At 41.9% G+C, this 26,266-nt stretch overlaps 1 protein-coding gene across 1 annotated transcript; it reads right to left on the bottom strand.

Annotated features, from left to right (window-relative positions):
- Positions 1–12,241: 12,241 nt before the first annotated feature.
- Positions 12,242–24,333, bottom strand: LOC116642631 (olfactory receptor 10AD1-like). The gene is made up of 3 exons (XM_032421110.1): positions 24,145–24,333; positions 22,888–22,959; positions 12,242–14,370 (listed from the first exon to the last, which is right to left on the bottom strand). The coding sequence occupies exons 1-3, from the start codon at positions 24,331–24,333 to the stop codon at positions 13,324–13,326; spliced, it is 1,308 nt and encodes a 435-aa protein (XP_032277001.1). The 3' UTR covers positions 12,242–13,323.
- Positions 24,334–26,266: the final 1,933 nt, after the last annotated feature.

The raw sequence follows: 26,266 nt of genomic DNA, 5'->3' as shown, positions 1-26,266 counted from the left end.
ATCTCCCCAGAAAAAGCAATTCTTCAGCTCTTTAAAGTTACCTGCACCAGCATCTCCTAGGGGTCCAGCACAGGTGTCTCCCACCGCCTTATTTCTCCCTCTTCCCTGTCCTTCCCTTGCATTTCTCCTTTGGGATGCTCCTGATGAGTGAGTTTCAGGTGAGATACCTAACCTGGGACTCATGGACAGGGTTATTATTGAACTTCAGGGGGCCAAAGCCTCTTGAAATCAAATGCTAAAGTGTGTAAGTATGAACATTCTCTAGAGAGATCTGTTGTTTCACCTTAATTCTTAAAGGTAAGAATTCAGTAAAAAAGGATCACTGAGCTAAAGAGTAATGAGACTTTTTACCTTGAAGAATACCAAGCAAGAGATGACCCTGCTGAGCCAGCGCTGTATGGTACTCCTGCCTCCTGGGGCCTCCAGAGCATTTCCTACAGTGAAGTGAAATCTTCACATAAATCTGGTTTATTCACCACCTATTTTTTTTCTCTCTCTTTTTTTTTTAAAGATTTTATTTATTTATTTGACAGAGAGAGACATAGTGAGAGCAGGAACACAAGCCGGGTGAGTGGGAGAGGGAGAAGCAGGCTTCCCGCCGAGCAGGGAGCCCGATGTGGGACTCGATCCCAGGACCCTGGGATCATGACCTGAGCCGAAGGCAGACGCTTAACGACTGAGCCACCCAGGTGCCCCACCACCTATTTTATTATTCACCACCTATTCAATAAATTCAAATTATATCAACATCTGTGCTAAAAATCCTGTCTCCCATTATTTCCAAGTCTTCTCGTACTTGGGAATTTGCCAGAGCACTGCTGATGAATACAGGTGAGGAGATGCACCTCGCCCTCCAAAAGTTTTGCACTGCACTGCACTTTCTGTCTGGGCCTAACACAATGCTGTGTGTAACTCATCATAATTCTTTCCATTTCTGGCACTTCTGTCTTTCATCAGTCTAAGGGAAAGCTCTCAGGGTTAGCTCTTAATCTCAAAATGAAAAGACATACAACTTCATAGAAATAAGCTACAATTTTAGCTTGGTACAAGTAAAATCTGTTCTAGAGAAATAATTATTTTTATAAGAGATGCAAAATGGCCTCTAACATAAATATGCACTTTTATGTGGCCTCAGTGTCACCAAAGACTATGGTCTCTCCTTGATATGTGTAATGAAATGTCTCACCTAGAAGTTTTCCCAGAACTAAGGAACAGTTCTTCCCCCAATACATGTAATTTTATACTTCTGGCAAGATGGAAAACTGCTTGCATCTTTGAAAAGGCAGGTTTTCCTAGGCATCTTTCCACGTGAACATGCCTAGGGATAGAAATTCAGCCAAGATACTCTGCGACAGTAAGAAGTGATATAGAAGAATAAAAGGAGTAATCTTGAATCTTTTATCCCAACTACCATGTCCCCCAACTTCTACATTGTCCCCAGAAGGTGGATTCCCTCACAGAAACACAGCCTTTCTGCTTGGAAGCACCGTGCGTCTAGAAGGAAGTCGGCTCTGTAAATGGCGCTGTCATGGTGCCACCTGGCGAGGAATAGGGACAGTACAAGGGGACCCTCGGTGAATTCATGGCTCAGTTCAGCAAGTGCTACCAACTGCATACTAAAGGCCTGGCTCTTTGCCAAATAGTGGGTGGCGGGGGAAACAGAATAAAAAAATGTATTTGAACAATATAAAAACCAACTGCAATAAACTCCTGACTGCCCCGGCCTCTCACACACTTGTAATCCTTAAGATTAGTCTCTAAACCACAGCTCTGAACACTCATTCTCCTCAGAAATCTGCATCATGTCCCTATTACTTCCTGAATTAAGTAGAAAATCCAGTGGTTGTAGGGAGTCAAAGTTCTCTTGGGTAAGACCCTGGCATACTTTTTTTTACCCATACATTTATTTCCCAGGTACATTTTCTAGCCAACCATTCCATCTTTGGAAGCCTATATCATCCAGTCAGCTAGAAATGATTCCCAAGGGTATCCCAGTTCTTTTAAATCTCTGGACCAGTAGACTGGATGAGTCCCTCCTGGCCCTTGATTCCATTTCTCTTAGTCATTCTTCCCCAGTTCAGTCAGATGTAAATCTCTCCTCCAGAAAAGGGATTTCTGCAGCCTTGGTCACCTGCACCAGCTTCTCACGGGGCGTCTGGGAAGACTGCTTTTCCCTCTTCTCTCTCTCTTATGCTACCTGCAAATGTTGGAAGTCCCCAGAAATAGTATGCAAAACTTTTTGATTATGAATTTGTGCTTTTACTTCTAGGAATTGGGTTCATTGCTTTCATCCAATTCTTAAAGGGATCTATAAAACACAAAGGTTAACAAACCCTATAGTCAAAATAAGTTATTGACCATTCCCCAGAAATGCCCACCTTCCCACATCTGATTCTTTGCTCATTCTCTTCACTCTTCCTGCTCTATTCTGTTTCTGCCAGTTGGAATCCTACCAGTTCTTTGAGGCCCTTCTCAAATGCTACTTCTTTCGTGGAGCCTTTCCTAATGTGATCTCTTCCTCCTTTAAATATCCAAATCTTTTTGTTGGTACTTCTTTTGGGGACAATTATTATATTTTTACTTACTTCTATTATTTATGTGCTTGTTATTCTCTCTTCCAGATTATGAGTATCTTGAGGACTGGAACTTCTTTCTCATTTTTATAGTCTCTTAAGTATTTACCTTATTTTATTGACTTTAAGGCACCACCAATTGTGTGACATGTAATTTTATTTTATTTTATTTTATTTTTTAAGATTTTTTATTTATTTATTTGAGAGAGAGAATGAGATAGAGAGAGAGAGCATGAGAGGGGGGAGGGTCAGAGGGAGAAGCAGACTCCCTGCTGAGCAGGGAGCCCGATGTGGGACTCGATCCCAGGACTCCAGGATCATGACCTGAGGCGAAGGCAGTCACCTAACCAACTGAGCCACCCAGGTGCCCTAATTTTAGATACCATTAAGAAAGAATTGGCCCAAATTCCAATGCCAATTAAACTTCATCACTTTTATTTTAAATTTTCATTCTGTTTAAAGAGCTGATTTAGACTTATTTAGAAATAGAACTTTTTTGTATCACTACAATGCACACAAATATAATTGAAAGTCATTATGGTATTCTTATAATTTCTTCATATTGAGTCTGACACTTATGAATCACTTTTGACTCACAGTTGCTGATGTCTGTATTTTTCCAAACATTTATATTCTCTAGGTCATTTTGAGTGTTAGTGAAGCAGCATTTCTTAAAAAAAAAGAGCTTCACTATTGTCTTTGGCAATTTCTTCCAGGCCACAAACCTATTCTGCAAGTTTTAAAGCTGGGACTTTTTTGATCTTGTCAGAAGCATTCAAGGAATATGTTCAGACAACAACCAGGGCTAATATTCCTTCGAATGGGCCTTGAATGGTTAATTAATGAAAACATCAAGGGATTGTAGATTTCCAGTCATACTACCTAGAATAACAACTAGGCCCAGGCATGTGTAGGGAGTGACAACTTTGTCATGACTGCTGTTTGGCCAACAGTAATTGTAAGCTGACATTGATTACTGATTATAAGACACATCCCATTTCAGAAATGCTAAAATGGGGAGGCAGGGGAGGGAGTATGTTTGGAATTGATGAAATCAGTAGAAATGGAAACTTTCTCATAATAGGCAGGAAATAAATGTTTGAGCCTTACATATATAAATGAAAAACTATAGGATTTTAGAGCTGGGAATAAAAAAAATATGTTCCCATATCTTAGAATCTTCAAAAATGTTACTGCTGAAAGAAATCTTAGTGATGATCATATAGGCTTTTTATATATAACTCAGATGTCTGAAGAGACTACTTTGTCTCTTAAAGTATCTGATTAAATTTGGCCCAAATTCCAATGCCAAATTCTGAGAATTCCACAGCATTCCATACAATTTCTATAATATCTTATAGTTTATTGTGCTTTTGCTTCTTTCTGCATCCACACCCCTGAGTCCATGCAAGCTGCCTCAGTTTGACTTCTTATCAGCCCTGGGACACATAAAACAGCCCTTTTACTGGTTTCAATAACAAATACAACCTTACTAGGCATTTAAAAATTTTTACTGTAGATTTGAATAAAAAAAAATAGAGGGAGGAATGATCACAAGGAAAGTTCCCATTGAGGAATTTATGTCTTTCACAGGCTCCTCCACCCTATCTGGCCTTTACTCTCTTCCTCCTCCGGCCTGCTCTGGAGTAACAAGCAAATTCTTTCTCTTATTTTGAGAATAGTTTCTCTCCCATTTAGTCTCCTCAGTGGGGGGGAATTTACCTTATATCTCCCCTAAGTACTTTATAAAAAGGCATAGTCTCCTAGAATGAATATATATGATGTCATTGCATATAATTAAGAAACAGATGAGATGACATGCCCAATGTTGTATAGTTAATGATAGTATGAGGACCAGAATCCTGTTTGTCTAAATTATATAAATCAGTATTGTTTTTTCCCCCCCATTAAATGGTATTGCACCTTACTTTGTTGTAAGTGGTTATAACATACTAAGGGAAGCTTATGGCGGCTCAGCTTCAAGAATAAAAAGGGCAAGTTAACATTCCTTTTAGAGCAGGTGAATAATTCTTATAAGCATGATGGAAAAAGACATCCAAGAAGGGAACCATGACTGAGTCAATCTGCCAGCAAGTATTTACCAACTGCCTACTGTGTATCATGGAAGGTGGTAGACACTGGAGCAGACTCGAAGAAGTCATGGTCTCTGCCCTTAAGTTGCTCACAGTCTAATGATAAGGAAATGATGTGTTCTTGAATTGGGACAGAGTGCTTCTCAGAAGATTGAAAGGAAAATCTGTTTTCTGTAAGCATTGTCAACTGAATTAAGAGTACTTCAATTTTGAAATGGGAATGGTGTGTGTGTGTGTGTGTGTGTGCGTGGGTGCGTGCATCTTGAGGGCCAAGCGGTGGGAAAGACAAGGTAAAAGAAAAGAAATGCTGAGAAAACCCACAAAATTTCATACTACAGAGGACATCAAGTATGACATTGGAAGAAAAGCAGTAGCCCAGCTGGCATCTCAATTCTCTGGAAAAAGTAAGTAGAAAGGGGTTGGGAAAAAAATACTTATGGCCTCTACACCGGTGCACAAAGTACAGATAATACACAAATACAACAAGGAAAATAATTTCTCACAGATACAAAGAAACTTGGTAGAATGGACTCATGACTGCGACATGGCAGTGAGAAAAGGTGTAGAACATTGTTCCAAATAAACAAAACTGGGTTCTGATGTGCAACTGGAAAGGAATTGGCAGTCATGTGATACACACTGCATGTCTGTGGGGACAGAAAAAGCTTCTCTGCTGTGATCTACAGAAAGTCGGTATTTATAAGCCCCTACTCTCAGCATTTATAAAATTCAGAAAGGAAAGGATGAAGAAAAAGTGTAGGGACAGAGGAAGGAAGGAAGGAGACAAAAGAAAGTAAGCAGGAGGAATAAAATAAAAACAAAAGAAAACGATAAAAGGAAAGTCAGAGTAGCACTTTACATCATGAAGATACTCTTATATGGGATTTTATACCCTTGAGAATGGAAACAGGAAAGGAATTATTTAGGTGAAGATAAAGGAGAGGAAAAGAAATGACATCATTGTAAAAATGTGCCAGAGTCTGCCCAAACAGATAACTGGATTATAGATTCCAGGAACAAATCATGAAACTGGCACAAAGAAGTTCCAGAAGTGAGGGAAACTTGATTTAATATAACATAATCCTTCAGAAGGAAGATGGCAGAGCAAAGATAATGATTCTGGATCTAACTCTGACCCACCAAGAGGGAATTGATTAGCAAAATGAGGGTGAGGAAGATCTTGAAAGAAAGTAACAATGCCATTTTGGTTCTTCCTGATAGCCAAGGAGGTCAGGTGAGATGCAGTCCAGTGCTACTGGAAGCCTGACTTCAAATAATTGAAAGATATGATTTTCATAGCCTGTAACTCTATAGGGGGAAAGGGCTCAAGGAAGATGGGGTTCTCTTAAGAATGAAATTTAGTCAGTGCAATTACTTTGGAGTCTAATGAAGAGGACTGGATGGAATGACCACAGGGACCTTGCAACTGAACTCAGATTTAGAGATGTCAGGCAGAGAGCAAGCATAACTAAGAGAGTAGTCCATATATTTCAGTACCTTCAAGAGGACAAACAAGGCAAAAACTGGGGGATTTGATAACAAAACAAAGATTTATGTTCTACAAAGGGCACCATGGACAAAGCTAATAGGGAGATGGCAGAATGAAGAAAATATTTGCTCTATCTAAAACTGACAAGGATGTAATATCCTAGAATATACATGGACCTCCTGCAAATGAACAGGAAAAAGCAACCCAAGAGAAAAAAAAAGGTGCAAAAGATATCAACAGGATTTAAAGAATAGGTAAAAGCTAATATGCATATGGAAATCTGATCAAAACCATTAGTAATCAAATGCAAATTGAACCAACAATAAGATATTAGTTTATACCTATCAAACCAGCAAAAACTAGAAATCTAGATAATTACAGATGTCAGCGATGTGGAAATCTGCTGCAAGACTGGTTTTACCACGTCTGGAAAGCAAGCTGGCATTACTTGGACACATTAAATAGATTCATACCCTAAAGCCCAGCAATCCCTTTCTTAAGTAATATAAAACAAATTCTTTACAAGTTCAGAAGGGGACTAATATGAGGATGTTCACTGCAGGGTTATTTGTAGTGGCATGGGCAGCCTGGGTGCTCATCACTGGAGGAGTGGATGAGTACAACGGGGGGAATGCACACCATGGAGTACTAGGCATCAGCATGCAGTAACAGATTAAATGTTAGCATCTGGCAAGATGGATAGAGATGAAAAACAGTGCTTAGTGAAAAACATAAGACACAGAATGAGACATATAAATCAGTAGCTTTGGAGTACATTTAAAAATATATGCCTATTGAATAATAACTATTTTCTAAGAACACATTTAAACACATTAGAAAATTGCTTATTGTTGGGGGTGGGGATGGGAGTGGAGATAGAGTGTAACGATGGAATAAATAAATAAAGACTTAAACAAGAGGGCTTTTCTTTGCAGGGACAATGATGGTGTATCATGAACTGAAGAGTATAATTAATCCTTCAAGGAACAAAAACTTCAAACAAAACATAGAAAAACACAAACACAAATTTATCAGCACCTAGACCATGAACAGAACAACACTTAGAAAAGGAAAAGTTGAAATGAAGAAAAACTTGTAAAAATACTGACAGCAAAATGGGCTCATTATTTGAAAAAGGAAATAACAAAGAACAGATACCTTTGATGCTCAGAACACATGGGATGCTATTTACATTTAGAGAAAGTAACATTTTTGGAGACACTGACTTAGATATTTGAAATACTTCATCTCATTTAATCCCCATAACCACATTGAGGAAGGTATTACCTTAGTAATATCTTTATTTTGTAATAACTTTTTCGGTTGCAAGAAATATAAACCCATCTGTAATAACTTTGAGGAAGAAAAGTTTATTATAAGGATGCAAGGTTATCTCACAAACCCAAGAGCAAGAATGCAGCTGGCCCTCCAAAGCTGACTGAAACCAGGGCAGCCATTATCTCAGGCTCTTTCTCTGAAGATATAGTCTTCTGTCTTTGCTTCTCTGTCCTCTGACTTCAATCTATTCTCCCTGCCTGCCAACTTTCTTTGCTTCTTCCCATACATGGAAGAAGACAACTGCTCCATAGCTTGAGTGTTTGCCTCTTCCAGCCCAGAAATGACTAAACCCACTGCATACCAATTCCAAATTCCCAGGAAAGAGGACTTAATCAACCCAGCTTCGCTGCACTGATTGTGGTGATAATGGGGTGGGGATGTTCCATGATACTAACTTGGTTGCCAGGACTCACCCCAGTGGGAGAAGAAGAGGGTTCTTGGAGAATGGGCTGTGTGCCATAGCGCACTCTAAAATATCTACCACAACTAATAGGACTGCGGAACATTGCCAAATGAATATGAATAATTGAATGACGTGAAACTCTGTTTTCTCTAACTTCAAAGCCCATGCTCTTTCTATACATCATATAGCCTTCCAAATGTTTCCATTTGAAATAACTGTTTTCATTGCCTCAGTAAGAGAACAGTCTTGTATTACAGTCCTGTATCCCCAGGAAACAGATGGCATACTTAAATTAAGATAGTTTGGAAGTTTCATAAAGGATTATTTACAGCAGTCTGAGCAGGATGTAGGGAAATTGCAAAGGGGCTACAGTACCCCAAATCTGGTTTTAGAAGGGCTAAGCCTGAAGAGGTAATGGGAGGTGGCAGTTCCAAAACTTAGAAATAGAGAACTAGGTAGAGAAGGCTACATGACAGGAGCTGCGATCTTAGCTAAATGGACTCAGGTGAGCTTGTCACAACCCCACGGGGAAAGAGCTAGAAGATTAAACAGCCTAACCTCACATTCCTACTTCCCTCTAATCTTCGGCCTATACTACTCATTGGCTGAACCCAATAGAAACCAGCGGTAAGGGGATCTGTTGACAAGCTTCCATGCAGGTCAGCCTCCCAAGCCCGGAGCTGGGTGGATAAAGAGGATGAGGAATTGATCTGAAGAGGCAAACAGGTATCTTGTGGACTGAAAAATAAAAACAAACGTGCATTCAGATTGGAAGTCCAAAAAGATGAGATTTTGAGTGCTCCTAGAGGATCTGGACATGTTTAATTTTCATGTCCTGGGTAAACCATGTTTCTATATATTAAAGTGAATATTTAGCTTAAATCATTAATATGAGTGCCTCAAGGGTTTTTTGGGGGGTTCACGGCTCTGGACACTCCCTCCCCACACCTACTAGAAGAGCTTTATTATTTGGTTAATACATCAGCATTCTGCTTAAAATTTCATTGAGAAAATAGCGCTACAACACCTCCAGATACTGTGCTAAGGACTCAAAAATGAATCACAAACTAGTGGGGAAGACAGAAAAGTGAATAAGTAAGAGTACAGGGTTAGGAAAATGCACAAGTTATGCAGGGAACCAATATTAAGTCCAGTGGACCCAGAAAGGGGAAGAGGTCAAGGAAGACTTCCTGGAATAACTGCAAAGGGCAGGTAAGGAAGTTCCGAAGACAATGACGTTGTCCAGGAGGGAAGAGGAGCCCAACAAGTATTCAATTCGCTAAAAGGGGGGTTACCACCAGGAAAGAACTAGGCTACGCACCAGTGCACAAGGCTAGGAGGTCCGAGGACTCGCTGTGATTGGCAAAGATCTCCGCTCAGCCCTGCCTCCAGCCTTGCTCCGCCCCCATCCCATCCCATCCCATCCCATCCCATCCCATCCCATCCCATCCCATCCCATCCTCAACCAAAGGGGCGCTACATTTCAGCAATTCCACTCAGCTGGGAGGGAATCCCAAGCCTAAAACCCGCGTCTCCAGCGGGGACGGCGGCTGCCGAGTCTCCCAGAATAGCTCCTGTTTCCCCGAGGTCTTCGGGTTAGCGCGGTCCCGCCCGGGAGCTGTCAAGGAGAAGGCGCTCATTGGTTGCCGTAATGGTGATCCGAGAGGCTGGGGAAGGCTGATTGGCAGGTTTTTTTGTTTTTTGTTTTTTTAGCGCGGACCACGCCCATCTCCTCTACCTCCGGTAATCGGCTCAGGGCCCAAGGCCTCATGGGTAGTTTGGGCGTGTGGCTCCGACCTGTACTGGGAGACATGGCGTCGGCTTTAGCTGGGAGGGAGCCCAAGGCGAGGTTAAAGCCTGAGGGCGGGTTGAGCTGGGACCACAGCTAGAATTTCTGGGTTCCCTACCCACATTTTCAGGCCCTGGGCGCGCGCCCTCCCACGACAAGTGGATTTGCATCTGGATATGCGAGAGGGCTGGGACGGGACGCGCGTTTCAGAGTGATCGTTGCATTCTGGCTGTTGCATTCACATTGGTTTTCGCGGTCCCTGGGGGCTTCTCATGTGCCTCCGGGGTCCAGGGACCAGGGCCGAGGCTGCGGCAGGGAAGACCGCCAGGGCGGTGGCTTTTCGCGCGAGAGCGCTGCCCGCGCCGAACAGCTCCTCCCCTCCCCGCCCGCGTCCCCGCCCGTCCACGGTCGGTTCGTGCCAGGCGCCAGTCCTCCCAGAGCCCAGGGCCTTGGATGAGAAAGTGCTCGCCCTTGAGAAGACAGTTTTAGGTCGCTCAGCCTGATTTTACAGCATTCCCGGCCATGCTCACCATCCGCCATAAACGTTGAAAGCATTTCAACGACGAATCAGGTAGCTCCTCACGGCCTGGAATTACTTGTCCCTGGCTAGCCGTACCCCACCCCTCGCCGCCCCGCTCCCCTTCACAATTCACTGCTTATTCTTCAAGGCTTAGTTCTAATACCATCTCTCCCGTAGAAAGCCTGCTCCATGCTTTGGGACAGTTATTCAATTACATCCTTAGAAGTGTGGGCTCAGGAATTGGTGCGGGAGTTAGAAATGCCTTTTTGAAATGTGTGATTTTGAGCAAATTACTTAACCTCTATGAGCCTCAGTTTTGCATCTCAAAATGGAGGTAATCTGGTACTTAAAGGGTTTTGTGAAGATTAAATGTAGAACTGTTAGAACATAAGTGCTTGATAAACGTGAGCTTTTATTATCTGTCCTCCCAGTGTACTTTGTATAGGCCCCTTATAACGTTTGCTCTTTCTATTACCATTATTTGTTCTTGCCTGCCCTATTAAACTTTGAGCTTAAAAGCCCAAACTGTCTTTTTTTTTTTAAAGGTTTTATTTATTTGACAGAGACACAGCGAGAGAGGGAACACAAGCAGGGTGAGTGGGAGAGGGAGAAGCAGGCTTCCCGCTGAGCGGGGAGCCCGATGCGGGGCTCGATCCCAGGACTCTGGGATCATAACCTGAGCCAAAGGCAGACGCTTAACGACTGAGCCACCCAGGCGCCCTGAGCCCAAACTGTCTTGTTTATAATGTAAGCGTACAACAGCGTTGGGCAAATGTAAAGTCAAGAAATTTCTTGGAAAACTTTTTTAAAAGCACCCTTTCCTTTTTCTTTCTTTTGTTTCCTTTTTTTCTTTTTCTCTTAAAGGCTCTTTGAGACAGGAATTCTCAAACTTGGAGAAGAAGTTGAGATCCTAGGGGGAATAATAAGCACTTCTTTTGTTCTCCATGGTAACCAAGTGTGGACCAAGAAGGCCCTACTATTCCCTTTTATGCTTGACAACTTGAGACAGGTTTCATCTTAAGTATAGGCCCCTGGCCTCCCTTTTCTCAGACCATTTATTTTAGAAACTTGTAATTGCCAATCTTTCTCTTGCCTCTTTTGAAATGTATATGAATCTCCTTTAAAGCCTTTTGCCAGTTTCAAGACCCAGGGAAGGTCCTTCTCAATGACCTGGGAGCCATCCCTTTGAAATGTAATCCTCAGGAAGATGGCGTTCCTATTTCCTAGTCTCTGTAGAAGGGTAGGAGCCCAACATCAATGGGCTCCTTGCTCCAGTTGCAAAACTACAACCTGTAAGCTTACTTCTCCTTTGAGTAAGATCAGTCACCACACACAGGTGGCCCTACGGCAGCTCTTAATAACTCTCTAGCCACTTGTTTCAGTAGAGTTGAGTTCAATTTCCTATTGCAATAGTCTTAAATAAAGTCTTTCCTGTTTAACTTTGCCTATTTAATTTGCCCGGTGTAATTTCTCTTTGATAATGAAAATTTTATGTTCTACACTTATTGTTTCTTCTCAATTACACTGGCGTTTCATTTCTTCTTTGCTGCTGACTGAGAAGGCCTTCTCACGTGTCCTCGGATATCTAGAGATTAACCAATTTGGATTCAAAAGATTAGAACTTTGTGGAGTGAAGCTACCACCTTAAAGTCATTGCAGAAGGTAGTGTGATGTGTATGATGTGGAAAGGGTAGTATATCTATTTGAGGGAATCCTAACTGAGGTGCATTTATCTTATGGAAGTGGCACCAGAAAAGAAAGAATAGACCTGTCCCCCTTTTTGGTTTTTTTTTAAGATTTTTAAAAAATTTATTTGAGAAAGAGAGACAGCGACAGAGATAGTGAGAAAGCACAAATGGGAAGGAGAGGGAGAAGCAGGCTCCCTCAGCAGGGAGCCTGACGCAGGGCTGTACCCCGGGACTCCAGGATCATGACCTGAGCTGAAGGCAGATGCTTAACTGACTGAGCCACCCAGGCGCCCTTGACCTGTCCCCTTTTCTATTATTATGAAAGGGGCATGAGAAAAAAATGCAATTTTCAAAGAAAGAGAATGGCTAAAAATATAATCCCCTCTCAAGGGACAGTAACTGTGGTTGAGGAGAGAAGCTAGAGGAAGTGAGAGAGGTCAGGGTTGCAAATGGAAAGGCTTCTGCAATGGTACAGGTAGTGTGGAGAGGTGTTCCTTAAAGTACAGGGAATGAAATGTATCCATTTAAGATGGGAAGTAAGGTGCAATAGGATTGAGTTGGAATGAAATGAAAGATGGTTGGGAAAAAAGGCAGACAGTAGGGAGAGGGGAGTTAATTGGGAGTCTATACCAGGGAAGGAAACTAGTAGACTGAGCAGCTTGGCAGAGGCATTGACTACTTGGATCAGAAGGGAAATATCAAGCAATCATGCTACCTAGGAAACTAGAAGATTTAGGAGAAGGGGTTTGACACACTAGCCTCTCTCACCTTCCTTTCCTCAACAACACACAAGCATAAACTTAAGCTGAATGCATTATTATGGTGGCAGTTTAATACCATTACAAGTTCTCCCCCATGGGCTAGTGGAGGCTAACATACGGAGTTCAGGCTGACGATCTTTTTCATTTTCTTCTTTTCTCTGACTTTTCTTAATATCAACACTGCTCCCTAATCTCCTTTTTCTTAACTTTTCCCGCTACTTTTTCTTATGTAGAGGTGGGGTGGTTGAAGGTGGATTCAGGATATGAGAGTGGAATTTGAGAAAGAAAAGAGACTAAAATGACAAGTTGAAAGAGAAGAAAACTTTACTTCTAAATGTATATGCAAAACTCAGGCTGGGAATAGAGTGTAAAAGTACTGTACAAATAAAATGAAATGGAATTAAGTACATATATGTCTTTATACGATCCTGTTTTGACAACATAGAAGAAAAAAGTAGGAAAGTCTCAAATTATCCTGAGAAAGGACCAAGAGAAAACAACACTTGAAGTGAAATCAGACAGATGAGCATTAGACATCGACAGGATCTTCCAGGTCTGATGCTAGTAGGAAGAAAACTATGAATGCTCTTTCCTAGAGCCTTTCAGCATTGGAGAGTTACCCAGTTGTCAGGGCTGGGGGAGGGAGCTGCTCTTCCAGGAGGCTTCCCACTAGACAGACTCTGTCTTGGCCAGGCTGGTCCTCCCAAGGGCCCTCACCATGGCCCCCTTCATTTCCTTGTTTCGAAAACTATAGATGATGGGGTTGCACATGGGGGTGATGATGGTGTAGAGGAGGGAGAAAGGCTTGTCTTTTTCAGGGCCATGTGTGCTGCGAGGGTTCATATAAGAGAACATGGCTGAGGTGTAGAAAAAGATGACCACAGTCAGATGGGAAGCACAAGTGGAGAAGGTCTTTCCACGACCTGAGGAGGAGGCCCTGCCAAGGATGGAGGCCAGGATGCATGCGTAGGAGATGACAATGAGCACCATGGGGCTGAGCAGCACCACGATGGCATCGGCAAAGATCATCCTCAGACTAAACTGGGGGTCTCCACAAGAGAGAGCGATCACTATGGGGGCCTCACAGAAGAAGTTTTCTATGTGGTTGTCTCTACAGAAGGGATTCCGGAATGACATATACTCAAGAAAGATGCCATTGATCAGCCCAAAGAACCAGGCAGTACTTACCAGCTTCACACAAACCTGCCGGCTCATGATCTGGGCATAGCTGAGTGGGTGGCAGATAGCAACATAACGGTCATAGGCCATAAAAGCTAAGAGGATGCACTCGGCCACACCCATACAGAAAACCAAGTACATCTGGGTTGAGCAAGAGACAAAGGAGACAATGTGGTTCTTGACCACCAGGTGGATCAGCATCTGTGGGATGGTGGTGGTGATGAGGCAGACATCCAGGAAGGACAGGTGGCCAAGGAAGAAGTACATGGGGCTGTTGAGCCTGGGGTCTGTCCAGGTGATGAAGATGATGAGGCCATTCATGGCCATGGCAAGGCTGTAGAGGGCTAGGAAGAGGGCAAAGATCAATGCCCGAGTAGAAGAGGAGCTCTGCTCAAAGCCCACAAGGATAAACTCTGTCACTGTGCTGCCATTCCTTAGGTCCACTGTCTTGGACCTGCTTGAGGAGGGAGGACAGAAAAGCACAGGTGAGATAGTTGTAGGGGAATGTAAGGTACTCACTTGGGCCCAGAGATCCAGCTATAAAAGAACAATGAGTGGTGGTAAACATCTTGGAACTTTAGTAAACTATGTAATTGGCAATGTTGTGGGGCAGTGAAGATGCCAGGGTCACCATAGGCAGCATACATGGAATTGTAATATCAAAAATTGAGGAAGTAATGGTTATACTTTATTCTGGTTTGGTCAGGCCTCAAATGAAGTACTGCGACTGCTCCAGGCCCCTCAATATTGAAGGATTAGCCACTAACCAAAATGTGTTCAAAGGTGTTAAACTAAGATGGTTGGGCCTGGAACCCATGCCAAATGAGAAAAGAAAGGTTTAAGAAATTGAGGAATGGAGTATTTGAGGGAAGAGCATGGTGGCTGTTAGCGTATAGAAGATTATATTTAGGAAGCACTTGGGAGATGTTTAAAGACATTTTTCTAGAAGAAAAAAATGCTCAGTGTAGTATATGTATTTAAAATAATGGGTTGAGGGACGCCTGGGTGGCTCAGTCAGTTAAGCATCTGCCTTCGGCTCAGGTCATGATCCCAGGTCCCGGGATCGGGTCCCACATCGGGCTCCTTGCTTGGCAGAGAGCCTGCTTCTCCCTCTACCTGCTCTGCCTGCCGCTCCCCCTGCTTGTGCTCTCTCTCTCTGACAAAAAAATAAATAAATAAAATCTTTAAAAAAATAAAATAAAATAAAATAATGGGTTGAAGTTTCAGAGGAAACAGTAACATTCTAGCCTTCAGCATTGCCCCTTAGGTGAGAATGATTTGCATACCTCTGGGAACAGCCATGCTTACCAGTCATCCACCCTCTTTCCAGACTCCCTCTCCCAGTGGTTGATGCTGCTGTATCCACCATCCATGCAGTGCATGCTGGAGATGGGGCCTGGTTGTGAGCTCTCGCATGCTTTCCCAATAGAAGACAGTTTTCCTATAGGGGTTGGAACTTAGGACTAAGCACTTTTGGGTGGAAAGGATGCAACCATTGCTGTGAGACAAAGGAAGCTATGAGCAGCGCACAAATTCAGCCTTTCTGGAATGGACCTTCAGAAAACTTTGATCTGTCCCTTTGCTTCCAGGATAAGTCTTGTTCTTTTCCCATAATCAGAGAATGAGCATTCAGAATTCTCATGTTCTTTTCTCATTATTATAACTTTTAGGAAGTCATTATGTTCATATTAAATCTCTCTTGTACTCTTCATCTTGTCTTGGAGTTAGATATCAGATCCCTTCCACTTTCAGATGCTTATAGATGGTTAGTATATTCCTTCTTAACCTTCAGTTCTGCCAACCACTCTTCTTTGTTTCCTTTTCTCTCACTCCTTTTTCTACACACTCTTACTCTACCCCCTCTGGGAGTCTTTCCCCCTCCTTTCTCCACTTCCACTTCTCACTCTTTTCTTCTTCCTCTCCTTTTCTCATATTTGGTGTGGCTGTCTGCCATTCAGCTACCTCTGGTTGGACTCCCCTCTCTTTTCCATGTCTTTAAGCATCTCACGTTGCCTATCTTAATTTTAGAAGAGACCTACCCCATTGACTGCCACTCCTTTCCACATTAGATTCCCTGTAGGTGATTTCCTGATAGGTCAAGGCAATAAGCCATTCCCATCATCCGTACTTTGGAACGCTCCCCTAGAACTTGTACCTAGAACTTCTCCTCTTCGAGGCCCATAAAGGGCAGGGAGGATCAGAGAGCAATGTTTAACCCCAGAAGTGGCCTGGAATCATGGGCCCAATGGACATGTTGGGGTTAAGGTCAGAGTTTGGGCAAGGGAAGGCAGCGAGCTATGCTCCAGACAAGCCTGGGGCTTGTCCAAGAAGAAACTAAAGTTCAACCTAAGAAAGCACTAGGATCTATAGGAGTATATAAATGCTTATTGTGGTCCACTGTGCCAGAAAGAATACTCCATGATACCTGGCATCTAGTGCCCTGTTAACCACCGGGGTTAATCAGTCAAGCATTTGCATAAATAAATAGGACAATGACTTGAAAATCACATCCTACCTCATTCTGTTGCTTGGCTGGTGATGATGTTTATCACTGAATCACTGCAGCAAATAATAGAGAAAATCCCATGGTGTTTGAAGAACTGGTCCAGGGAGGATGGTCTGACCTGGTGGGCCACTCTGGAAGAGAGTTGTGATGATGGCCTCGTTAGTTCTTCAACGTCCATACCATAGATGATGAATGTTTACTTAAATAATACTACTAAGTTACTTACGTACTGCACTTTAACTGTCACATATTCCACTTGTTAATAAGCTTACTTGCTCCCACTTTTTCAGTGTATGTTTTGACCTTCTCAGGACTTTTAATTTTGTCCCAGTGCTAATTGAATTTTAGCCCCTGGACTTGAAAATCACATGCTCTCTTAATTGTTACTTGAAGAAAACACCAGCAAGAAAATAAGAAAACATTCATACTCCTTTAGCTGCAGACAATCTCATATTATTCTATAATATAAAACATGTCCTTGCAATTGTTTCTGACAAAGAATTTTCTGAGACTGGACATCAGAAATTGTTGCTATGCTCTAAACCTAATTGTGAACCTCTAAAATATCATTTTTATTGGTGGCCTTAATCATGGCCATCGTAATATTTAAATTGATATCTCTCTGTTTTCAGAAAGATATATATATATACACACACATACTTGTGAGATTTCTCTGTTACACCAGAAGAGGATCATGGGATTTTCTTCTGCCCGGGGTACAGATATAAATAACCACCTACGATCCCTTGGACTTCTTGTTTAAAGAGTCAAGGGTCTGTAATCTCATTTAAATTAACAATAATTTATAAAGTAGTTCACACATGCCATTATTTTTTATTGTAATTTAAGGATATAATTTAATCTCATTGAAGAACCTCTGTTATGTTGGACAATGTAGTTGAACACAGTTTGGCAAGGAGAGAGGAATAGGGAATAAGTTTTCAGCTGTGGGTCTAGACTGGCTTCAGAGTTGACTTACTGTTCTGATTCCTTTTAGAACCACTTGCAAGGAAAATAGAACTGTTCCAAAGTTCCAAGAGCCTCTCACCAGGGCAGTGATTTGTGTTGGAGGGGCAGCCAACATGAAGGTGGAAGTAGGACTGTTTTAATATCTTACACCCTATGGTTAACTGTAGACTTAATGGGGTTAGAGAACACAATGCTAGATACTGTTAGGGGTGGGGTAGGTAGGGAATAAGTTCTTCCATATTCCTGATCTTTCCTTCCACATGGATAGATTGTGATAGCATAACCCTCTTGACCTTTCTCTTCCTCATTCAGACCGTCCCATGAGGAGTGAGTGGCTTACCAGATTGGTGATTTTAGAAGGAGAAACCGAGCACGTGTTTTCTATCCCTTTCCTCTCACCTTCCCCTTGGGAGGGAGTGGCCTTCTCCAGGGCAGGCTCTACCCCTGTACGGTCCTGCCAATTACAGGGGAATAGGTTTGTTTGTCTAACTCTCTGCTTCTGGATTAGGAAGTCCAATTGCTGCAGTGTCTGCTTTGTTATTAGTAAAGGTGATGTTTTAACCTCCACCTGCAGACTCTGTCTTATTTCTCAGATGATTCAGAGCCAGATGAGAAGAGCAGTGTTATTTACTGGACCCCTCAAAATCCCTAACGATTATTATTAGTGATATAATCACATATATGGAAATAAAATTTTAACAAAAATGTGATAGAGCTTTGATTACAACGACAAGAAACCATTGGTCACAGTGATGTCTGGGCAGATCCGGAGAGGGAAGAGTTCTGCTGATACAGGTATGCTGAATGCTCAAGGTATAGGGCTGGTGAGTTCAGGGAGAGAAGCGTACATTCCTTGACCGCAGGAGCACAAAGAACAAAGTGTGCTATTGTAGACTAGACAGGTGGGAAAATGTCTTACTGTAATGTTAAGATTCTGATTCCTGTCATGTTTACTGAAGAGGAGCAGGACACTGTTGAATACCTTCAACAGTTGGCCACAATGTTCCTGTAGCTTTCCTAGCACTCTATGGCCACAGGAAAGAAAATATAATACAGCACTGTATCATTCATTTATTCTGGAGAGTATGTTTGTTTTAGGAATGAGATTGGCTCACTTAAGTTGTAAACGAACTCATCAGCCTTGTTTAAATCATGTAGATTCTTAGAAAGCTTCAGCTTCTGTGAGGCTTGGCTATCTTCTTGCAGGTCTGCTGTAAATAAAATGTACCTTTAGTAATTTCAAATCTAACACAGCTTGAAATCTGGTTTCTCTTCTGCATACTCTAATCCCTTCCTTTTTTGGATTAAATACATAATTTCATGACTTGAAAGCCAAAAACCATTATTTTTCTGAGCAGAAAAACTTTATGGTGGATATACTTATCCTGATGTTCATGGAGCTCTAGGGAGTCAGAAGATATGTTTCAGTTTGTCCATGCATCTCTGAAATGTTGTATGAAAACATGTGTGCATGACAGCATTTTTCTTGAGAGTAAAATGAAGAAAAACATATTTGCTGGTGTGGTTGGTGTGAAGATTAGGAGGAAATTTATTCAATCAAAAATGTGCATGTGTATGTAAATATGTTTATATGTAAATCACATAGAACAGTATTTGTAGTAGGGAAAGTGCTCAACAAATCTAGCTTCCTTTTCTAGGTCACTGAATAAATAAAAAATATTAGTTAAGACATTTACTTTTTTTTTTTTTTTAAGATTTTATTTACTTATTTGACAGAGAGACACAGCGAGAGAGGGAACACAAGCAGGGGGAGTGGGAGAGGGAGAAGCAGGCTTCCCAAGCAGAAGGCAGATGCTTAAAGACGGAGCCACCCAGGCACCCCAAGACATTTACATTTTTAAATGTCATTAATCCTCGGGGTGCCTGGATGGCTCCGTCGTTAAGCATCAGCCTTTGGCTTAGGTCATGATCCCAGGGTCCTGGGATCGAGCCCCACATCGGGCTCCCTGCTCGGCAGGAAGCCTGCTTCTCCCCTCCCACTCCCCCTGCTTGTGTTCCCTCTCTCGCTGTCTCTCTCTCTGTCAAAAAAATAAGTAAAATCTTTAAAAAAATAAAAATAAATGTCAATCCTCAAAATGCCTGAAGCCTTTAAAAAACTGAAGCTGCAAATTAAAAATGTATTTCTAAGCATTGTTAAGTTCTGATAGAGCATGCAGTACAGTTGAGGGTAGAGATATTTTACAATTTCACTGTACTATGATATGGATAAGAGCTCTAGTAGGGCTTCAATAAAATACTGCGGTATCTCAGAGTAATGAAATAATGAAATACTCAAGGAAAAAGTGTGTAAGAAGAAAAAACATCAACTCCAGAAAAAATAGCTGCTTAATGACTGACAGATTCAGAGGTTGTTCTTGGAAAAGTGCTTTTTTTTTTTTTTTAAAGATTTTATTTATTTATTTGACGGAGAGACACAGTGAGAGAGGGAACACAAGCAGGGGGAGTGGGAGAGGGAGGAGCAGGCTTCCCGCTGAGCAGGGAGCCTGATGCAGGGCTCGATCCCAGGACCCTGGGATCATGACCTGAGCCGAAGGCAGACGCTTAACGACCGAGCCACCCAGGTGCCCTGGAAAAGTGCATTTTTATAAAAGAAAAAATGGCCAATGTAAGCAGAAACATGGATTAAGCCCAGAAAGTCTGAAACTGAAAGTTAAAATTATACCCAAACTTTGAGAAAGACTTTAAGAGGTACAAAGTGGCCCTAAAAAGATGTTTTTTTAGTAAATTGAATTATTAGTAGGTATATGATTATTGTGATATAAAGGATAGATTCAGTGATGAAAACCAGTTTCTCCTCAATATTTAGTAAGGAAGATAGAAATTCCTGTCCCCAACTGGACAATGCATGGATCAATTGGAGGCCCCAAATTCCATAATGGCTGATACTCAATAATTTTGAAATCAAATTTATAAAATAAAAAATGTTAATTCATTGGGGCTTCTTTGAGAATTGAGTGAAGATTTCCACTGCTTCTCAAGGCTGAGAACTAAGAGCCAGGCTGAAAATTCTCCTAATTCAATAGGATTAGATCAACAGGCAGTCTTTAGGAGGAAGGCAAAGGCATCCACCGTCCTGATTCTTGCTCAGACAAGCTACAGTTCATCCTAAAGTGGATAATCAATTTCTCTTTGTTAACTAACAATGAAGATTTAGAAATCAGATTTGAAAAAGCAAAAGAAGGGCCATTAATCATTCAAAAATACAGACCTGAGGGTTGCGGAAAGGGAGGGGGGTGGGGGGGATGCGATAACTCGGTGATGGGCAATAAGGAGGGCACATGATGTGATGAGCACTGGGTGTATACGCAACTAATTAATCATTGAACATTATATCAAGAACTAATGATGTACTATACATTGGCCAATTGAATTTAAATTAAAAAAAGAAAAAAAAATGTAGACCTGATGAAAACCTCTAGAAAGGAATAAGGGTGAGCCCCAGAATTAGCCTTGCTAAAAGAGAAGGCAACCAGGATCTACAGAGTTCCTTGTTAGTGAGACGGGGGTCGTCCCCAACCAGAGATCAAGAAGAATACACAAGTTGCAGAGTTGTTGGGAAGATTTTGGCACCTGTCTGTGGAGGAAGAGAACCAAGTAGTTGTATCTAGCTGAGTGGTGTCTCACATCAGAAATATTAGAAAGACAGTAACCTATACTGAGACCCTTCACCAGGAGCAAAAAAGTGAAATTAGAAAGACCTTTTAAGACCAGAGCCATTGTCTGCCAGGCCTTACTCTGCATCCTACTGCATTAGCCCCATCATTAGAAAGAGCCCAGGCCCTTACCAAACAAATCCTTACATGGCCAGAAAAAAATCATTGTTTTCTTCTGATTTTTGCATTATTCAGAATGCCCTGTAATTGTGGCATTTCTAAAGATTTTTTAAAAGATTTTATTCATTTATTTGAGAGAGAGTGTGAGAGCAAGAGCACAAGTGGGGGGGAGGGGCAGAGGGAGAGGGAGAAGCAGGCTCTCTGCTCAGCAGGGAGCCCAACTTGGGGCTTGATCCCAGGACCCTGGGATCACAACCTGGCCAAAGGCAGATGCTTAAGTGACTGAGCCACCCAGGTGCCCCTAAAGATTTTAAAATTTGAGAAGTAACTTTGGAACTCCATGATTTTCACTAACACAGCTGTATGAAATTTGAGGAATTTAGGAATAAAATTGGAAGGCAATGGAAAAGAAATTTTTGCCATGAAGGACCTAACAAAGTTGTACAAACAAAAGCGTATGGATCCATGGCTGAGAAGATATTTGGAGGACAGATGTAAATGACTTGTAAGGCAGGACAGCTAATCATGAGTGTGAGTCCCTAGAGGCCTCTGCTGGTAACTGTTACAACTTAGCAACCCATCTCAGTGTCTTAGGAACTCGCTTCAGAAGTGTTTCTCTAGACCTACCATTTCCCCTCTTTTCTGTTTTAAGTTCATTCCCATACCCCTTTTCTTAAGTGAGATGGACACAGAGTAGTCAGTCTCTTTGCTCCTCACCATGCCTTGTCAATAACTGGCTTGCAGCAGAGATTTTATCCAATTGAGTTAAACTGTAGAAATGTTCTAAATTTGCTCATTGTTTCTCTCTTAGTCTCCTGCCTTCCTTTTGCTTCAGGATCCACACTGCTTTGCTCCTGGATCCACTCTTTGCTCCTGGATCCACTTCAATCTCTCCATAATCTCTGTGAAATTGAGGTTGTCTGCAATCCTTGCAGTCCCTGACGATGACCTGGCCAAGGCCAAGTGGTTATAAATGTGCCAATGCTGGGCATGCCCGATGCCTGTCAGGGCTAGATTCCTGTGATGTCCAAAAGGTAAATAAGGTCACACGCTCTCCCAGAGGACCCTTCTCATTGATCTGCACTAATGGGAGACACCATAAATAATGGAATTACCAAAAATAACCTCAATTTCATATCGTAGCCGCAGTTCTAACTCCATATTTTGCCTGCCTCCATCTCCTGCCTCCTTCCCCATTCACTGTCTGAGCCCTAATGTGAACTTACATTAGAAGCTGTAATGAAACCAGAGTACACTTGCTGTTCCTCTCCCTTATCACAGTCACCTTCAATATGGAAACTTCATGAGTAAAACAACCAAAAAAACAAGGGAAAGAGAGAGGAAATGATACGCAAAGGTAAAGGTATGCCTAATGATCTTCTTCTGAATGTTGAGGGCCTGTGTACATGAAATTGAAGAGGAGAATTTAGTAATCAAGAATTATTGAACTTGGGCAGATTGGATAATTTCAGCTGTTCTGTGGCATTAGTTAATCTCAGCTATTTTGCTATTTAAAATGCCTGAAAGAAATTTAGAATGACGCTAAATAGCTTAGAGAAGAAAGAGAGAAAAAGTGAGAGAGAGGACGAGAGAGGGAGAGAGATGCGTACCAATAGAATAGAACAAAGCTGAAGCACAGAAAGATTCCTGCACTAAGAAATGGATGATTTTAAAGGCGAATCGTTACATAAAGACTAAAAAACCGTCTGGAACCTGATCTATCACCTTATAGGGAAGCAGGGAGGCTAACAGGGTAAAGTATAGGGACTCTGGGGGCAAGCATACCTGAAATTTAACGTTGGCACTGTCACTTATTATCATGTAGATTTGGCTAGCTGAGACACAAGCTTTTTTCTCCTATAAAACAAGGATTAACTAAAATAAGACATAATTAGAGGTTGCCACAGATTAGACAATAAACATTAGTTCTGATCTCTGTTTCCTCTCCCTCTCCGTGTGGTTTCACTTCACATGTGGAAGGAATACTGTAAAGATCTGGCCAGCTTCCCACATGCAGAAACCCAAAGAAAGAGGAGGATTTCCTCCATCCTAATGGTTCCTGCCTCTCCCTATCAGGAGGGTCTTTCCATCTAACTCAGTTTTCCCCCCATATATGTGAGTCCCATTTTCTCTTAATCTGGCTTCCAGAAACATTGCAAAAAATATCAGCCTCAAGCTCTGTAGCACAATCTCTAAGAGAGGATCATCCTTGAGTCACTTCTCAGCCTCTCTTTCTCCAGGGAACAAGAAAGAAAAATGCCAGATAAATAGAAAATACTGACACGCGCAAACAAAAAGAGGAAGGGTTGAAAAAAAAAAAGAAGTGAGAAAAGGTAATCCTAGAGACAGTGGAGAGAGCCCATCCACACAAAACAAAAAGAAGGAAAAATGTTAAAGCCAAAGAGAGGATTAGAGAGACTGAAACAGAGAGACGGAAATAGGAAAAGAGTGTGCATATGTGACAAGATGGTGTATATGTGGAAAAGTGATGAACAGGTGGATCTTTGGGGGAGGGAATAGAGAGAAGCACATCAAGAGACAGAGAAGTAAGGACCCAAATCTCAGCACAGAAAAATATAAGAAAAGCCAAATGTGGAAAAAGAGACTGAGAGGCTGACCAGGCAGGCTGGGCATGGCTCCCTGGTCATGTGGAATCAGAACTAATTAGCCAGGTACTAGGGTTCTTCTCCCTCAAGTTCTAGAAATGAAAGAAATGGAAAGATTGGATTGTCTCCCTCTCTGCAGCAATTAGAGACAGGTCTTCGCAAACCAAACTGGCCTCACCAGACACATGCAAGCCAGGTGCCCCCCAGCCAGAGCCATGAGGGCTGGTAGGCAGACTGAGAGCCTAATGGAACCTCAGAGGGGTGACTGAGAGAACAGAGTAGCTGGGAGAGAATTGGAAAAGCGAGAGGGAGAAATGGACAAGGTGGAGGTTAATGGAGTCTCCTTCATAATCTCTGTGTGCAGAGCTCTGGTGTGATCTAAACACAGGTGGTCACTGAGGGAGCCAGGGGGTATTCATCTCTGATGGATGCCAACCGAGTCAGGGGCAGCTTTCAGTGCAGAAGTGAGCACATTCACTGACCTTCTCCACGGGCTTTGGTACATGAAGGTGATGACACTGGCTGTGCTGATCTCAGGCCCAGAGGAGGGATCCACAGGCATAGAGTGAGGGTGCAGTGAATTCTGCTGCAAACCAGCAGCTTGTTTATAGGGCAAGGAGGACATGCACACAGGCAGGTGTGAGCTTCTAACTGGTTCCTGTTGGGAGCCAACCGTAATAAGGCCAACTATCTCTTGTGAAGTGTTACCATTCTAACTGGATCCCTGGGGAGAGTCTTATACCAGTTCATCCCAAGGCTCCCTTGTGAGGCTATGTCCATGGCAGGTGACTGGAAGGTCTAGAATAGTCTCAGGTTTTCCCAGGAAAGTTCTACTCCATTTACCAGATGACTTGATAGACAAGGGGGCCTGGCAAGTATCATTATCCTCATGTCCTCAGCTTCAAATCTGGGAGCCCTTTAACTCTGGTCTACCAATTTTATTTTGGAATTAATTTTCCAGTTAGGGGTTCTGATGATGTAGGCAGCATTTCTTGTGTCCCCAGTTAAGTACTTTTTCATACCATTATGCTACATTCAACACAATAATAAACATTGGCTGAGTACCCACTCTGCTCCAGTCACCTTATTCAGTGCTGTCAATAGGGTGATAAACACACAGTCACAAGCTCTCCTTGATAACACGCTCCCCTCCTAATCGCCATCCTCTACCTTTTCCTCACACTTCCTTTCTTGAAATCTGGAAGAACCTTCTTTCTCCTGATCCACCCACTGTTCTTCCAAAATCCCACCTGCCTACTACTGAATTTGATTCTGCATAAGCCAAAGAACCTCAGTTGTCCTCACATCCCCTCAATCCTCTAAAGCTCTTCTTTCTACTCCTGGAGAGCCTGGACTCTTGTAAAATCGAAATTTATGATGCTTGTGTCCTGACTCATTCTAAATGTGTGGGAAAAATGGCTTTTTCTCTGCACTCTACCATATACTTCCACCACCATCACCAAGTCTGGGTCTTACAAAATCTAATTTAATTGGGGCATTTTTGAACCATAACTCAGTTTGGAGGAAGACATGATTTTAAAGCATAAGGCACAAAAGCTAAGCCTCAGGTTACTGACCTTTGCAGTACAAGATGTCTGACATTCCTTCAGATATCCATCCCAAAAAATCCTGAAAAAAAAAAAAAAAGCAAACTTGTCAAGTTCTTTAAAAACAGCGATTTCTATACCTTCAATTGATATTCTAAGAAGGAAGGTTATTGGTCTCCTCACTTCCCTATAACCTCTCATCCACAACATTTTATGACCGAATTCCAACCCAAACATGGGGTTTTTCATCCAAACCCCAAATTTGGGTGAAAAAATATAGTTGACCCTGGGACAACTTAGGAGTTAGAGGCACCACCCCTGTGTGCAGTCAGAAATCTGCATAAAACTTTAACTCCCCCAGAACTTAACAACTAATAGCCTACTGTTGCTTGGAAGCCTTACCGATCACATAAACAGTCGATTAACACATATTTTGTATGTTATATACATTATATATTGTATTTGCACAATAAAGCAAGCTAGAGGAAAGAAGATGTTACTAAGGAAATCATTAGGAAGAAGAAATACATTTAGAGTACTGCACTGTAAAAAGTCCATATGTAAGTGGCCTTGCACAGTTCAGACCTGTGTTGCTCAAGGATCACTTGTAAATCAAAAAAAGAGATGTCCAAAGTGGTATAATTTCTAGAGCCATAGGGCAGAGTTGTTAACTCTATTGATGCAATGTGAGGTAAGTCTCTATATTATAATTTCCATTTATTTAGAGTTTCTCTAGTGACATTTCCATAAATTTATATGCATCTTTCCATGAAGGATTGACTGTAGGGTTATTCCTATGTACTTTATATTTTGGATACTATTTAAAGTGGTATCTTAAAATTTTAATTTTCTAATATGTTTGCAGGTATATAGAATGCAATTCAATTTTTGATATTGATTTTGTGTCCAGTAACCTTGTTAAAACCTATGAATTTTAATACATTATCTGTGTATAGTTTTTAGTTTTTCTATGAAGACCATCACATGCCATCTGTAAATGAAGACAGTTTT

This window comes from Phoca vitulina, unplaced genomic scaffold (assembly GCF_004348235.1).
Source record: "Phoca vitulina isolate PV1807 unplaced genomic scaffold, GSC_HSeal_1.0 scaffold23, whole genome shotgun sequence".
NCBI classification, from domain to species: domain Eukaryota; kingdom Metazoa; phylum Chordata; class Mammalia; order Carnivora; family Phocidae; genus Phoca; species Phoca vitulina.
The sequence above is the reverse complement of the archived record's forward strand: the minus strand, read 5'-3'. Positions and strand labels throughout refer to the sequence as shown.

Excerpts from the sequence above, each read along its gene's own strand:
- LOC116642631 (XM_032421110.1), bottom strand. The coding sequence starts at position 24,333 with ATGTCCTCCTTGCCCTATAAACAAGCTGCTGGTTTGCAGCAGAATTCA. Across the intron at positions 22,960-24,144 it reads TGAAAGCTGCCCCTGACTCG|GAGAAAAAAGCTTGTGTCTC; the intron begins GTTGGCATCCAT and ends CTTGTTTTATAG. Across the intron at positions 14,371-22,887 it reads GTGCCAACGTTAAATTTCAG|CTGGATCTCTGGGCCCAAGT; the intron begins GTATGCTTGCCC and ends GTTCTTTTATAG.